The following is a 16,450-nucleotide window of genomic DNA, read 5'->3' as shown; positions in this document are numbered from 1 at the left end:
GAAGATCAAAACAATTGATCTTGGGCAAGTCAGGCAAGTCCCTTCCTTTCCTTTCCCTAGGTCACTTAAAGGCTTAGACTGTATGATTACTTTGGTCCTATTTAGTTCCTGAATTGTAAGATTCTGTGAATGGAAAGGGACCTAACATTGATTGACAGACTTTATTAACCTCATGTAGAATTTGAGAAAGGGATAAAAATCACATTTAAAAAGTGCTTTTGCAAAACATTTTACTTTTGCTAAGTCTATGTGGATTTTAATTGGAAGAAACAGACAGCATTAAATCCAGTTACCACTTGGTTAAGTCTGTTAATCATTAAATTCTTTCAACTGTTGGGTTTCCTGACTTGCTTGAAAAATTTCATGGCTCATAAAACATCTCTCTTTTTCGCTGTGCCTATAGGATTTAAAATTATTGGGTTGGCTCCCAAATTTTGCTGTGTGAGGAAAAACTAATGGAGGTGTTTTTGCTCTTTACTGACGAGTGCAAAATGAATGATATTTTCATCAGATTTGGTTTTGTGGCCACAGACCTGGGTTCAAATCCTGGTTGCACAGTTGTGAAACCTTGGTCTGATTACTTGACTTTTTTTTTTTTTTGCTTTTTAAAATTTATGTATTTATTTTTGGCTGTGTTGGGTCTTCGTTTCTGTGCGAGGGCTTTCTCTAGTTGTGGCAAGCGGGGGCCACTCTTCATCGCGGTGCACAGGCCTCTCACTATCGCGGCCTCTCTTGTTGCGGAGCACAGGCTCCAGACGCGCAGGCTCAGTAGTTGTGGCCCACGGGCCCAGTTGCTCCGCGGCATGTGGGATCTTTCCAGACCAGGGCTTGAACCCGTGTCCCCTGCATTAGCAGGCAGACTCTCAACCACTGTGCCACCAGGGAAGCCCCTGATTACTTAACTTTTGAGCCTGAGTTTCCTTAGCTGTGAAATAGGGATGATACATACATCAGAGAGCTATTTTGAAAGTAATGTGTATAAAGCTTTGGGTATAGTGCCTAGTTAATAGTAATCAATAACTGAAAGCATTAAAAACAGTAGCTAAAATGAAAGATGCCACCATTAAGTCAGAATTTTAGTAATAGAAGGGGAAAAGGTGAATTTAATATTCTTTCTGTCCTTTTAGTGGAAAGGTCCACCTGGTAAAGGGATATTTTTACAATAGCGAGAAGGTTAACTGAAAAGTGAGTATTGATAAATAAGAATTATAACCAAGAATTAGTGCTTACTGTGTGACAGATGCTCACATTTAATCCTCACAATAGCTTATGAGGTAAGCTGCCCCTCCTGGAGAAGCCTTTCTTTATCTGAGTGAGGTGACTACCTCTTTTTTTTGTATTCTTCTACTCCGTGTTGTACTCTATGTTTTATAAATGTAACCCCTACCCCTTCTCCATTTCTCATCCCCAGTGAAAGGTTTTCTATATATTTGGCCCAGAAGTGGCCCACAGTAATTTGACTGTTGAGATATTGAATCTTTGTGTTTTTCTGGTCAAAATGAAATTCTACCTTCTTTATGTTATAGGTAAAAATTTAAGCATTAAAAGCTGAATGTTGGTCTGAAGTAAAAATACGAAGAAAATAGTTGTGGATAAAGAAAATGCTCAATCAGTCTGAGACTTGTCCACACCCCCGTCCGCTGCCTTCCCCTAATACATACTGTTTGTTAAGATAAACAAGTATAGTATTTCAAAGTAGCCATTGCTCTGGAAATCACCTTAGAGTAAATGTAATGAATTTCAAAGATGTGTCCAAGTTCTGTGTTTGTAAGTAATTTTACTATAATGGGTATTATTCAAGCTTGAAATTATTTAATACAAAGAAACATTCTTTATTCATACTATGAACAACTGTCTTCCAAAACACAGACCACAATGCGTGCATTCTTATTTGAATAACACAGGGAATAATGTCAAATTATTTTTGCAGTTTTTTTGTCATTGCACAAATTTTCACAAAACTGCATTCCTGACCATAGATTTTTAGAGTTGGAAGGAACCTAAGAGATTTAATCTCACTTCTTCCTGCCACCCAGGGAGATGAAGCGTTTTATCTAAAGTCATGTAGCTAACTAATGACAGAGCCAAGGAGAGGACAGAGTCCTTTATCCAGTTGCCATAGTGTTATATTCCTCTGGAAAACACTGCCTACTCGCTCTTGGTTTTTAATGCTAGTTAGAGTCTTGGCGTGAGGTTTTTCTCCATGACTAACTAGTGCTCTTTTGTTTTCTTGTGTGGGTGTCTGGGAACAAGCTATCAAGGGTGGTGGTTTTTGTTGTTGTTTGTGAAAAACTAACAGTGTATAAGACACTGAGGAAGGGAAAGGCATTTGTCTGGTTAGCATTTAGGGGTCAGGAAGGAGTGTTTGTAGCTCCAGCGCTTTGCCCTCAGTGTCCATAGGCAGGTATTTTAAAGTTGGGTTTCATAACCTGGGGTCTGAATTCCCTAAACTTTTAAGAAAATTATGCAACTTAGTTATGTTTATCTCCTAAGAAAGGAATCTGTAGCTTTCATCAGGTTGTCAAAGTTAAAAACTGTTTTAGAAGGAGAGAAAGCTAAGCAAACCTGATTAAGAACTGGGTCCCCACTCTTGAACTCTGCGTACTAATTATACTAGAGGGCTCTCTTATCTCCTTACCACACCTTGTGCTGCTGTCCTTTCCTACTGACAGGCCTTCTCCGGATAGCTTCCTGGATCTTGTCATGGAAGCCACTGGAGGCCCTGGCCTTCTTTTTGCAGGAACTTTTCCCATAAGTTTCCCAAGGCTACCTTCTCTCTCCCTTCTCTGCTTACTGTTTCCAGGAAAAGGTGTGAGACTCAGGGATTTTTGTTCATTAGAAAGCTCAAGAGTGTTATTTCAGTTACATTCTGGTTAAAGGGAATTTGTGAGCTGATTTGAGAACCTAAGACTATCGCTGTATGAAAAAAAAAATGCATTCAATTCCAATCAATACTTTGCAAGTTAACTTTTAGAATGCCTTTAGCTTTTTAGTTAGGGAATCTTTGTGTTTGATCTAAAAACTCTTTACACTTTCTAAAAACAGAATGAAAATCTGTGGATGGTGGTTTAGGAGTTGCCCAGATCTGTCTGTAAAAGTGTTTTAATTTAGTTTTTCGTTCCTGAATTTTATTAGACTTAGAAGAGTCTACCCCTCAATAGGAATTCATAATTAAAGAGCTTCCTTCCTAGATGAGAACATGTAGAAAGCACGTTCTACATTTTTAAGTCTAGCATCTGGACATACAAAGAAAAAGCTACCGCCAAGATTGATGTTGGAAGAATTTGTTTGTTTATTAATTTAAAAAAGCCCTTACTAAGTATATACCATTAACCCTCAAGCATCATGTTGGACGCTGGGAAATGAGAAGTGGTCTCTTCCCTTGCAAAGTTCATGCTCTGCTAGGGGCACAGCTCAATCAATAATAATTCAGCATGCTAACTGCTCTAACAGAGGTACCAAAACAGCATTGGAATCAATCCTGGCCAGGAAGAGAGGTGGGTGTTAGGGTAAAATTCACAGAAAGGTGACAAATATTTGAGGTTCCTATTGAACTGAAAGGTTCAATAGGAATTTGTCAGGAAAAGCAGGGATCTAGGTATCGATGGCATGTTTGCACCTTCCTAACTTTAACTAAAATTCACATTTACCACTCTCTTTGTGTTTTCAATTAGAGCTCCAAACGAGAATGGAAGCCACTGGAGGACCGTTGTTGCACAGACATACCGTGGCTGCTGCTTTTTATCCTGTTCTGCATTGGGATGGTAAGAAACTCACAGAGCCTCAGAACCTGAACTCATGATCCGAAGGGATGACGGGGAGTTAGTTTAAAGAGGGAACTTGTTATTTATTTATTTATTCATATCTGTAAATAAATAAATAACCCCTCTTGAATTGCTTACATCTGGAAGTCCTAGGATACCATTGAAGCAGGTTATTTTTCCCCATACAGTTAAGTGGTATTTGGTACCCCTTGACTTTTTTTTTTTTGGTTTGCATGAAAACTGTGATCAAAATTAAGGAATAATTGAAACTCTATCTCTTTGACTAGCCCATTTCAGAAAGCCAGGTCATTTGACCAAAATATCCGTGAACTATGATCTTGATGGGATGGTGAGCAGAGCAATGGTCATGGGGTCAAGTCCTGAGTATTCATCCAACCTAGTCACACAAACCTGATGGTTATTTTTGTGCCATTCAGTTTCCTTTCAGGGACTTGGTGTTCTTTTGTATAAAATTAGAGGTTTTGCTAGATGATATCTACAATGCTTCCAGTTCTGACATCTTTTAGTTCTTCCTAGAAGGAGGCTGGTTTCTCCCTGCTTCTTCCTCCTTCAACCCATACTAGGCTCCTGCTGCCTGCTGTGTCTACTGTAATAAGTGGCATCTCTCAGTCAGAGGTCATGGGAGCTGGTGATTTTCCAGTGGGTGCGGAGGATGGAGGAGCAGAGTGCAAAGTGCTGGGGCTGTGCTTACTCAGATTGCATCCCCGCTCTACCCTGCAGGGGTTTCCACACAGGGTTCAGGGACTTTAGTGTCATTGCCACCAGTGTGCTGGGCTGGAAAAAAGGTAGAAAGCAGCTGTTTTAGAGCTAGCCGATATTTCGAGCTAGCAAGGACTTAGAAATCCTCATCCGGTGCATCACCCTCATTATATACGTTAAGAACATCAGACCCCAGAGATGATAATGAACATCCCAAGGCCACACTGTTAGTAAATGGCAGAGTTGGGAACAGAGCCCAGGACTCTTTACCTTCCAGGCCAGTGCTCTTTTCTGCCACTTAGTTTCCTCTCCCTCGAGGGGATCAGGGGATCACGCAGACAGTATTGTTCTCTCTTTCCTTAGGCTTTGCAGCTGGAAACACAATCATGCTACCTCAGGCACCCTTTTTTTTTTCACTCAAGTGTGAGTGTATTTAACCTCCTTTTTCCCATACCTTTTTTTTTTTTAGGAATCTTGTTATTTTTTATTTATTTTTAGGTGATCCTATTCTGTGTCTCTCTGCGGCTGCCCACCTCGAAAATGTCATTTGAGAAGCACAGAACAACCCTATTCATGGCTAATGGGCATAAGTGTAGGCACTAGTCCAGCTCCTGCATCAAGGAAAAGAAAGCAGTGAACTCTGATGAGATATAATAAATCCAGTAAAATAAAGAGTGTTAGTTTTAAAGATAATAGACAGCTCAGTTTCATCAAATCTAGGATATTTAGAAAACATCAGAATACCCATTTCCTAACTTAGGACTTATAAGATGTTGTTCAAGAGTCTACTTAGTTTAATGGAGTAGCAACTGAAATGCAGCATCAGAGTGTGGAGAACATTCTTTGCTAACAGAACTAGTCCACAACCTCTCCCCACCCCTGAATTTCACCCTGGGATAAATAGCAGCTGACCTTTCAAAATTATGTTTATAAAAATATGTACCTGCCACCCGAGGTGCTTTTGATTTTCTGTGCTAAAATAGCTCAGGGAAGTGCAATCATTAATGTTAATAGGCTGATTTGGGAGTGACCAGAGAGTAAGGAGCCATTTGTTTACTGAAACGTTGTAATGCAGTGGTAATTAATATACTGTTAATTTCAGTGTGATGGTAATTAAGACCCCCTGTGTGTACTTTTAAATGCAGGCATAGCATTATTTGTTTTGGAATGATTCTTTTTATGGATTACCATCTTGGAGCTGAGCTAGCATCAAATTTTGCCATGTGGAAACTGGAGAAATCTCAAAGCTCTGTTGTACACCTCACTGGAACAACAATAGACCAGAGTTTTTTTTTGGTCTTCTGAGTATGTGTTTTGTATGTTTTTTAAAAGCTGTATTTTGTTTTTGCCTTTGGATTTCATTTCCATAGTACCTTTCAGAGAAACATTCAACAAATATTTTTTGAGGATTATCATGGGCTTGATGCTTTCATATATGTATTTATCTCACTAAATTCTCCCAGTTACACTATGAAATGGGTTTTATCCCCAGTTTACAGGCAAAGTGTAGTGAGATTAAGTATTAGCTTATCTAAGAATATACTGCTGCCCATGAAAGGCAAAAATAGAATAGGAACCGGAAATTTCTGCCTATATTCTTTTCAGCTAGTGGCCCAGTTGCTTCTGCTTTTATAGTCAATCTTTGCAGCCCATTACTCAAACTATAACTTTACTCACTGCCCTTACTTGCAGTTCTTTGCTCACTCCTTGGTATCTATTCTGTAGTTCTGAAATATTTTAAGATCTTGTCATCTTTTACTCATTTTCACCATTAAATCTTTTTATTTATACATGTTCATCTCGTCATAAATACTTGTACTTCTCTTTTATTTCTTCCCTTACTTTTAAGGTTTTTCCATGCTTGTCTAGAACTTAGAGTATTTTTCAAAGTAAATTGCTATCAGCCTTTGTGAGAGCTATCGTCTTCCACATTCGAACTTATTCAATATTTTGAAATTATTGGACATATGCTTACCCTGTTCTAAAAAATTACATGTAGCATTGTACTTCTAAATTTTTATTTTCCATTAAGATAATAAACAAGTGGTTCTTAACACTAACTGCATATTGGAATTAGCTGGTATTAGAATAAAAATACTCGTTCCTGGGCCCCACCCCAGTGAATCTGATTTAATCTCTATGGTTCTAATGTTCAGCCAGTGTTGAGACCCACCGTTGTAGGCACTGATAAACTACTGAAGAGTTTTAAGCAAGAAATTATATGGCTGGGTTTAGAAACATGGCCCTGGTAGCCAAAATAAATGTAAAGTCATTGTAAAGAGGGAAGAGATTTCAGGCCACCAGTTCAGAGGCTGATGCAACAGTTCAGATGAGTCTAGATAAGAGGTGAAAAACCTGAAATAAGGAAATAGTAAAGGAGAGGAGAGAGAGTGAAGGAGCGGGATCAATAATATTTGGTGTCACCAGTGTTGCGGGCAAGTGGGAAACAGATAAAGGATGACTAAGAGATTCTTGTGTTATGGGTTCTGCGTAAGCTTTTTCAGCTCAGATCCTACTCCAGCTCCTTGTAGGTTCCAAACCACAGTTTCTGTGCACATGAAGGAATAAGAGTGGGATGGATAAACAAAGCACTACTTTGTTAGTAGCCAAGCAGTCACTTGATTATGCCCAGTAAAGAATTCCTTGGTAAACATGACCTGTGGAATGAAGCTTGGCCCACATGGACTCAAGGTTCTTCCCACCTTGGATAGTCTGACTTCATTCTGTCCCAAGTAGAGGTAGATGTGAGAAGAGGAAAGGAAAGAGATCCACCTGGACCCAATCTGCCCAGATCATCTTACCTCAAAAGTCAGGAAAAAGAGGAGTCTGGATGGTCCTAACAGGAGTACGTACTTTGGAAAATAGAAGACACAGATACCTCCTACAACTTACCCCTGATCATTATTGCTGCTTACTTATGGACTAGGTACTGTTCTCTGCACTCAATACAGATTTAATTTTCACAACTGCTCAGTGAAGTAGATACTACTGTTATCATCATTCCCACTTTACAGATAAGGAGGCACAGTGGTATGTTGAATAACTTGTCTAAGATTACACAGTGGCGGCAGCATTGAACCCAGGGTAGAAGAGTTAGAAGGCAAGGCCTCAAGAGATAGTCAGTCCCTTCTTTGTTGCCCGGAATTGGGAACAACGAAAGAAGTTGCTGTTAAGAACATGGACCTGTAGGACACAGTAACCTCACCTGCCAGTTAAATGTGGTCTAGTCAATATTTCAGACTCTGAGCAAAGAGTTTAGCATTCCTGCTTCCTCTAGTGCAGAGTTAGGACGCTAGAGTCCTCTCACTCCATATCCTAGCTGTGCAGTCTAGTCAGGAACGGTGCTGCTAACGGAGATACGGCATATGCAGGAAGGGGAAGTGGTTTGGGGAAATGTGGAGGGAGGTGAGTTGTGGACATGTACAGTGTGTGGGTAGGGATAAGCAGTTGAAAATACAGAGCTGGAATTTTGGAGAATGATCTGGACTAGAGCTGGATTTAGGAGCCATTATAGGTCTGCATAGGTCGTCCCTGCAGACTGCTTTCAAGGACCTTTTTTATTTTATAGCCGTATTCTAGTTCTTAGAGCATAGTGTTTCTACCTCATTAACCATTGTGGAGTATGCAGCACAAAGTGAAAGACTCAAAGACTCACTGCAGTGTTTCGTCACCTGTGTGATGGGCTGTGCTTTGGCAGGATGATAGAATAGGAAGAACAGCATGCCAAAAATCACTTTAAGGTCACCTGATCCAAATGGCTACCTACTTTCTGTTAAATCTTTTGGTTTTTCTTTTTTTTTTATCATTGTGGTAAAATATACATAACTTAAAATTTATTATTTTAACTATTTTTAAATGTACAGTTCAGTTAAATCCATTTACTTTTAATCTACATCCCCTCCCGCCCCTTCCCCACTCAGTCATTATAGTGGATCAAAAGGGCCTGTACTTCTCCCTGGAAGTATACCCTGAAAAAATTTACTCTCTATGTACTTTCCCTTAGAATCATAACATTTTGGAAGTGGAAAGGGCTTTGGAGATTAATCTAGTCCATTCTTAATGACAGGTAAGGAGACTGAGGCTCAGAGAATTTAAAGTGACTTGTCTGGGATCATGAGTATTTGCAAAAGAGCTGGGTTCAGTTCTCAGTACATATTCTTTGTCTGTGTTTTCTTTTTCATTGCTCGAGCTGCCCATGAAACTGAACCTCTCTCTGATTTTGCTCCCTCACGCCCCATTATTTTTCTCTTTTGAGAACACTTCCGTTCTTTCAGGGTGAACTTTACGTATTATAACCCTTTGTACCTTGCATGGCATCTTGCGTTTTTATGTGCTCAATAAATGCCTATTGAGTGGATATTTCCTAGACTTCCAACCATTCTTGTTTTTTTCCTCTTTCCTCTTTCTTAGAGTAATGTATCCTATTAAACTTTAAAGAAATCCAGAAATCTGGCAGATTGGCAAAGCTTTTAACTTTGTTTTTGAAATTTGCTTGCATAAGTATTAGTTCTGCATCAGGCATTCTAATTCTATCCCGTCTGCTGGGTCCTAATAGCCCCCTTGTCTCAGGGTTCTCAGAACAGGAGGAAGAGAAGCCAAGTGTTACTCTGAAGTCTGACAAATTAGTTATTAGCAGACTGACTCCAAGTGTTGATTGAGATAAGAGAGGAAGTCTTTGAGAAAAAAGCCTGGATATATTTTCATTAATCCCCGGGAGAAGGCTGTAAGCCTGAGTCTTTTTCCTCCATCTTTTTATCTTGAAGTATGCTTCATAATGCCATATTCATACCCCATCCCCACCCCTCATGCATGTTTTGTTGACTTTTTTTTTTCTTCAGAGAGAAACTAAGGCCTCTGCCTGGCTCAGTTGCACGGTAAATGCTCCACGTGTGAAATTCAAACAGCTTGTGAAATAAAATATGTCCCTTTTTTTGACTGACAGTGAATGAAACTAAGCCAAAACTCTTACTTAAGTTGAACTAATAAACCCTGTGATGTGAAGGGGAAATGAGCACAGTTCTTTAATTAGCAAATTGTCTTTTCTCTGACGTAGGCAGTAGGTACTTATTAGTTGCCAGATCTTGCCTGTGATCTACCATCCCTGCATCCCTTTATCTGATTTGAGTCACCTCCTGTTTGTTATTAGATTTGTCTGCTTCTTCTCTCTCTCTTCAAATAGCAGTTCTGAAAGCACTTCAATAGCTTAGTCATTTTAAGATTTTAGCCAGGATTCTCTTCCTTACTAATAGACTTACTTTCTCTCTAGTGATTGCTCCCTGCTCTAGGTGTATAAAAGCTTTCCTCGTCCCCCTTATCATTTGCTTAGTTAATGTGATTTCCTTCTGTTGAGTACGGCCCCCATCCGCCTCACGGAGCCATTAAATTATTGAGTGCGTTCTGTAAAATTTCTCTCAGCCTATTTTAATTTCATGTACTGGATTTTTTCTCATTTGAAACTGTATTGCTTCCTGCATTTGGATTTCACATTTTTTTAAAAAAGGAGATTGTCTTTTTAATTATATTTGGCCTGGTTCTCCATTGTCACTACTTATACCATATGGGAAGTCTCTGGAATAACAGTCTTGGTTTCTATCTTATTAGCTTCCTATTCTCCTTCCTTCTCTGCTGCAGCTTTTTACCCTCTCCACCCTAACGCTTTGGGAAGCTACTAAGAAGTTTAAATGGCCTCTGTGAAAATATGTCAGTGTCCCATTTTACCAATATATATGTAACATTTATAATTTATACTCTGCCTATATCCCAGAGGGATATGAGGTGGCTTATGATTTTTTAAAAAAACAACACAAACACACACACATGCACAAAAACCACATGTCCCACAGTATTGTTAAAAATAGTCATAAAGGGAAATCAGAAACCATTTAAGGCAATCTGTAACACAAAGTACTTATAAACATAAGAAGAATATTTGTATAAAAAGTGAAAGAAGAACATAACCTTTTAATTATGCAGGGGCTTTCCTATTTTAGACTAGTAGTGAAAGAAGATTGTAATTGTGATCTGAATGTTTCTGTGTCATAACAAAATGACTGACACTAGTTCTCACTTTCCCTGACCCCTTAGAAAGTCTTGTCTAAAATAGAGAACTGAAGGGGTTTTTGGTTTGTCCCCAATTACTGTTGTCAACCTCTTTAGTCTGACTTTCTAACTAACAGGCACCATACATTGATCACCTGCCATGTACCAGACCAGCTAGAAGTTAGAGATGCATTATCTCATTTAGTCCTCATCATTAGGCTGTGAAACAGTTGATATTACTTTGTGTCAGAGATGAGGAGGAAACATCTAAGTAGGTAACTGGATCAAAGTTATACAGGTAGTAAGTGGTAGAATGAGGGTTTGAATCCAGAACTTTCTGGATTCCCTTTCTATTACTCTGTGATCCTTCTTGTTAAAGAGCTGTATTGGAAAAGTTAGCCATGAAACCTCCAATATTTACCTCCACCTCCAGTTTTGTTTAGTGTAGGGCTTCCTAATTTGAAGTTCAAGGATATGCTTAAAATGGCATGCTGGGAGAGCGGACCCCAGCGAGCCCCGAGCAGCGCCACCGCTTCCGCCGACCTAGTTACCATCACAGCCTGGGAGGAGCCGCAGCTGCTGCAGGGGGCCCCAGTCACCGTCGCCGCAACCAGGAGCAGCGAGGCCGAGACCCGGCAGCCGCCCGCCGCCCTCAGCGCTGCCAACCATGCCCTGCACGATGGGCAGCGGCGGCGCAGGGCGCGGCGGCACAGGTGGCCTCATATCAGCAGCGCCTGCCAGCGGAGACGACAAGGTCATCGCAACGAAGGTTTTGGGAACAGTAAAATGGTTCATTGTAAGAAACGGGTAGGGCTTCATCAACGGGAATGACACCAAGGAAGATGTATTTGCACACCAGACTGCCGTAAAGAACCCCAGGAAGTACCTTCGCAGCGTAGGAGATGGAGAGACTGTGGAGTTTGATGTCGTTGAAGGAGAAAAGCAAATGTTACAGGCCCTGGTGGAGTTCCAGCGCAAGGCAGTCAATGTGCAGCAGACCATAACCATTATAGATGCTCTCCACGTCGCAGGGGTCCTCCCCGCAATTACCAGCAGAATTACCAAATCAGTGAGAGCGGGGAAAAGGATGGGGGATCAGAGAGCGCTCCTGAAGGCCAGGCCCAATAGCGACGGCCCTACCGCAGGCGAAGGTGCCCACCTTACTGCGTGCGGAGACCCTATGGGCGTCGACCACAGTATTCCAACCCTCCTGTGCAGGGAGAGGTGATGTAGGGTGCTGACAACCAGGGCGCAGGAGAACAAGGTAGACCAGTGAGACAGAATATGTATAGGGGTTATAGACCACGATTCCGCAGGGGCCCTCCTCGCTAGAGACAGCCCGGAGAGGACGGCAATGAAGAAGATAAGGAAAATCATGGAGATGAGACCCAAGGTCAGCAGCCACCTCAACGTCGGTACCGCCGCAACTTCAATTGCAGACGCAGACGCCCAGAAAACCCTAAACCACAAGATGGCGAAGAGACAAAAGCAGCCAATGATCCACCAGCTGAGAATTCGTCCGCTTGTCTGCTCCCGAGGCTGAGCAGGGCGGGGCTGAGTAAATGCCAGTTTACCATCTCTACCATCATCCGGTTTAGTCATCCAACAAGAAGAAATGAATACGAAATTCCAGCAATAAGCAATGAACAAAAGATTGGAGCTGAAGACCTTAAGTGCTTGCTTTTTGCCTGCTGACCAGATAACTAGAGCTATCTGCATTATCTATGCAGCATGAGGTTTTTATTATTTTTACCTAAAGACGTATCTTTTTGGTAATGACAAACGTGTTTTTTTTTTTTTTAAAAAGCCTGGTTTTTCTCAATACCCCTTTAAAGGTTTTTAAATTATTTCATATCTGGTCAAGTTGAGATTTTTAAGAACCTCATTTTTAATTTGTAATAAAAGTTTACAGGTTGATTTTTTCAAAAAAGTCAACAAACTGCAAGCACCTGTTACTAAAGGTCTTAAATTTTTAAAAAATGGCATGCTGATTTGCACATGTATATGTATGTTGGGGAGTATACATATTTTTCTCATGTCTTAATATTGGCTTGAAGTTCTGAGGTGGGACTAATTGCCCTGCAGTCTCCTTGGAGGAGTCAGGAGAGAGGGAGAGGGAAACCAGGGTGAGGGTGAATGAGTGAATACTGACCAGCCTATGCCTAACTCCAGTGCTAGCAGTTAGCTGTGCTTTGAGGCAGAAGGGTACTAACATGTACTGAGACAGACACTTTACATTATTATCTTAGGTATTTGTCACAGCAGCCTTAGTGGTAAGTGGTTTTAGCCCCAACTTAGAGATGGGTAAAGTGAGGCATGGAGAATTAAGCAAGTTTGTCCAAGGTCACCTGAGTAGAAAATGGACTCATCAGTATTCCACTGATCAGTGCAGGTTTATCTGACTCCAAAGCCCTTGGCCTTTCCCTTACAACATGTTCTCATTTCTAGCGACTGTAAGAGCCAGCATTTATTGAGCTTTTACTATGTGCCAAACAGGATTCTTAACCCCTTACTGGATTGTTTCATTTAATCCTTACAGCAGCCTTAAGAGCAACACTCATTATCTTCATTTTACAGGTGAGTAGATTGAGGCACAGGGAAGTAAAATAACTTGGCAAAAGGATCAGAGGGTGAGAGGGTAGCGAATCAGGCATAGTCTCTGCTCCAAGTCCACTTTCTTACAAAGCGTAGTTTCAAGACGTTTTCACTAGGTAGACCTACACTCTCTACGCTTCCCCCTTCATTTTCCTTACCTGCATGATAAACATAGAGGAGCTATTTAGAAAAAAGAGTTTGTTTGCCTTTTTAGGAAAGTAGGTTTAAGGGGGAAATCCTTAGAGGCATTGCATATGAGTACAGTATTTACCAGTGTAGACCTGAGCTCTAGCAGGGCTGCTTAGGTAAGTACCATTCATGATACTTGGCTGTGATGAGTGAAACAGTGATAATCTCTATCTTCATTCGTCAGTTTAATAAAGATAACAAAAAACTCAGCCTTTTTAATGACCGTGTTGCAAGAATATTTCTTAACCCCCGTCCGTTCTCCCAATTCAGTCAGTTTATTAGTAGTGACTCACCTTATTTCCTGTTCTTAATGCCCAGTAGCCTGCAGTTGAGTGTAGGGTTTTATTGCTTTGCTTTGGTCAGTGCATCCTCAATTTAGCAAGCATGATGCAGTTCTGAAGGAAGTACCATTTGCCTTTGGCACTGTGGCGAAGCATATTCCCATGAAATGAAGTGACCTTTGCGGCACACGGACCCAGTGCCTCACTCTCCTCGAGTCTCCAATATTCAGAGCGTGGTGGTGCTTCATGGTATAATTCTTTGGCTTGTATACAACTTTACTGCAGGAAGGGAACAGAAGTGTTGTGTGTACTGAAGTGATAGTGATTCAAAACCCACATACCTATTGTTCTTTGAATTTTTATCTTTCATCTGTTGCTGTTGTTCATTTAACAGAACTCTTTTACAACCAAATAAAACTAAAGAATGAAGAAAGCTGGGTCTGAGTCTATGCTCTGATCTTTACTAGCTTCTATGGCCTTGGGCAACTTATTTATGCTCTCTGGGCCTCAGTTTCCCCATCATCAGGATTAGAGAAAATGTATGGGAAGCATCTGGTACAGATCCAGGCATTGAGCAGATGTTCAATACAGAGAAGCTGCTATTATTATTGTAAAATGCAAAGACAACCTTATGATGTAAAAGCTTGAGATTTGTTATCGTAGCAAATAGTGTTGCCCTGTGGACTGCTTTGTATATCGCTTATGTGAAATCCAAGGAAAACAGTGAAATAGTGTTTGCAAAAGGAAAGATAGCTCTTTGTTCCCTTCAAGGGACAAAAGCAGCTCATTATTTTATCAAGTAGTGACTGTTGCTATTGAAATGGTTTATTTGTATGTTTTTTTCTGTTTTTTTTTCCCCTAGGGATTTATTTGTGGCTTTTCAGTAGCAACAGGTGCAGCAGCAAGACTAGTGTCAGGATACGACAGCTATGGAAATATCTGTGGGCAGAAAAATGCAAAGTTGGAAGCAATACCAAACAGTGGCATGGACCACACCCACCGGAAGTGAGTAGACTGGCTGAATGGTGAACACTGGAAACTTTGAAGGGGAGGGGGCCTCCTGCTTTTCTTACTGTTATAAAGATAATATCTTACGGAATATTATTTTTATATGCTTCCTGATGATGTTTTTTTATTTTCTTTTTAACTGTCCACTTGAATCATTTCTAGTTTTGGTCTATAAATACATTTTCCAGGAAACAAAATTTGGTGCCATGTTAAAATGGGCTACCTTGAGGTTTTAATGAGTAAATGCATGATTTGAGAGGGTTACTCTTGTACTCTGTCTTCCGACTCACCTTTAGGCTGTACACTAAGTTTTAACACAGAAAATAATATAATATTTTTCTTCCTGAGAGTGTACTTGATGGAAGGCGGAGGGATAATGGATTTTGACACATTAAAGTTATAATAAAGCATTTTGTGCTGCATCATTTATAAGTACACATTGATTTCCAATTTTATAAGAGATAAATTTTCTTTGTCAGACTTTGAAATTTCTTTTGGGTTCTCAAGGTTCAGCGTTTGGATTTCATGAAACTCCTGACTTAATCGCCTCTTTTCTTCAAAAGAGCTATTTTTTCATTTTTAATGTCTATGGGGTAAATATATTTCATCAAACATTTTATGTATGATAGTATGTTTGTTCAAACTGTGTATTTATGCCCCATCAAACTTTATTAGACAGCTCTAATAAATAAATACAGGTCTTCAGAATTAACCGAATTAATTTTAAGGTAACAGGTTAACCAATTAATGAACTTTATAGGAAAAGGCTAAAGCAGATAAAAACATTTTTTAGACTGTAGTTCTATTATATTTGGGGGGATATAATAACTATATGTACTGTTAGATAAATCTGTTGGTTAAATCTGAGCCCCTAATTAAGTAGAAGATTCATTTGATAAATGCAAAGACTTGAAAAAAATCCAAATAGTTCATCATATCTTAGAGATATTCCTCCATTTAATGAAGGAATAATGCAGTTCAAATAAATAATTCTAAATAATGATCATGAATACTTGTATAGTATGCCATGGTCAAAAAGTATATAATACCAACCTGTGGGGTAGGTGTAGCAGAGGCTTAGAGAGATTGAAATGACTTCCCCAAAAGTCTGGTGGGCAGTGGATGTCCAAGACAGACCATGGGCTTTTCTCTTGATAGGTACCTGCATCCCTTAACAGAAGAAGTGAAAATTGGACTCTCAGAGCATAATTTGGAGAATTGTTTCATTTGTCCTTCTTTTTGATTGCTTCATGAAATTAACACAAATTTTAGGCTTTGTGTTATTTGTTGTAGCAAATCTACCCAAACTTCTTATTTCGAAATAATTTTAGACTCATAGAGAAGTTGCAAAAATAGTACAGAGTTCTGCATATATATATATTTTTGAAGGTAGTGTCAAATATTTGTAACTCTTTAATACTGTTGACATGTACCAAACATAAAATATTACCATTTAGATAACTGAGGAGACAGGAAGAAAAGGGCTCTACTTCCTCAGGTCTACTGCTGAGATGAGGTCGTGATCTTTCTTATGGCTCCCTTTTTAACTTGCTGGTAACTCCAAGCATATTCTTACCATAAAGTTTGTGTAACTGTCACTTCATCCTTAAGCTTATTAGGTTCATTTGATCAGTTTTTAATTTCAAATCCTCAGATTATTCTATGTACATTTTGGCCTCTTGCAAAGAAAGCCTGCTTATTTTTCTGAAAAAGTGGTTCCCTTTCCTTGAATGCTTAGCACAGTTGAGACACATTCATGGATAGCTTGTAGGGTAGTGTCACAAGTATAGCTATGCCTTAACTCATGTATATATGTTAAAATTTATTTTTTTAATTTTTTAATTTTTTTTTTGA

At 39.7% G+C, this 16,450-nt stretch overlaps 1 protein-coding gene and 1 pseudogene across 5 annotated transcripts in view; both read left to right on the top strand.

Moving 5' to 3' along the window:
* The window catches only part of SLC44A1 (solute carrier family 44 member 1), a gene marked incomplete at its 3' end in the record, with an annotated part of 210,824 nt that overhangs the window by 47,537 nt on the left and 146,837 nt on the right, over positions 1–16,450 (top strand). For all 4 annotated transcript variants that reach the window (XM_082842127.1, XM_082842128.1, XM_082842126.1 and 1 more), the window contains exons 2-3: positions 3,675–3,764; positions 14,451–14,593. In XM_082842127.1, the coding sequence (XP_082698253.1) occupies positions 3,675–3,764; positions 14,451–14,593 (233 nt within the window). The remainder of the gene's footprint in view (positions 1–3,674; positions 3,765–14,450; positions 14,594–16,450) is intronic.
* Positions 11,007–12,505, top strand: LOC309964565 (Y-box-binding protein 1-like; annotated as a pseudogene). The gene has a single exon. The product of its transcript is annotated as a Y-box-binding protein 1-like (transcript).

The sequence above is a fragment of the Leucopleurus acutus genome, assembly GCF_964270905.1.
Source record: "Leucopleurus acutus genome assembly, chromosome: 7".
NCBI lineage: Eukaryota > Metazoa > Chordata > Mammalia > Artiodactyla > Delphinidae > Leucopleurus > Leucopleurus acutus.
Note: the sequence above shows the minus strand (reverse complement) of the source record. Positions and strands in the feature narration are given on the sequence as shown.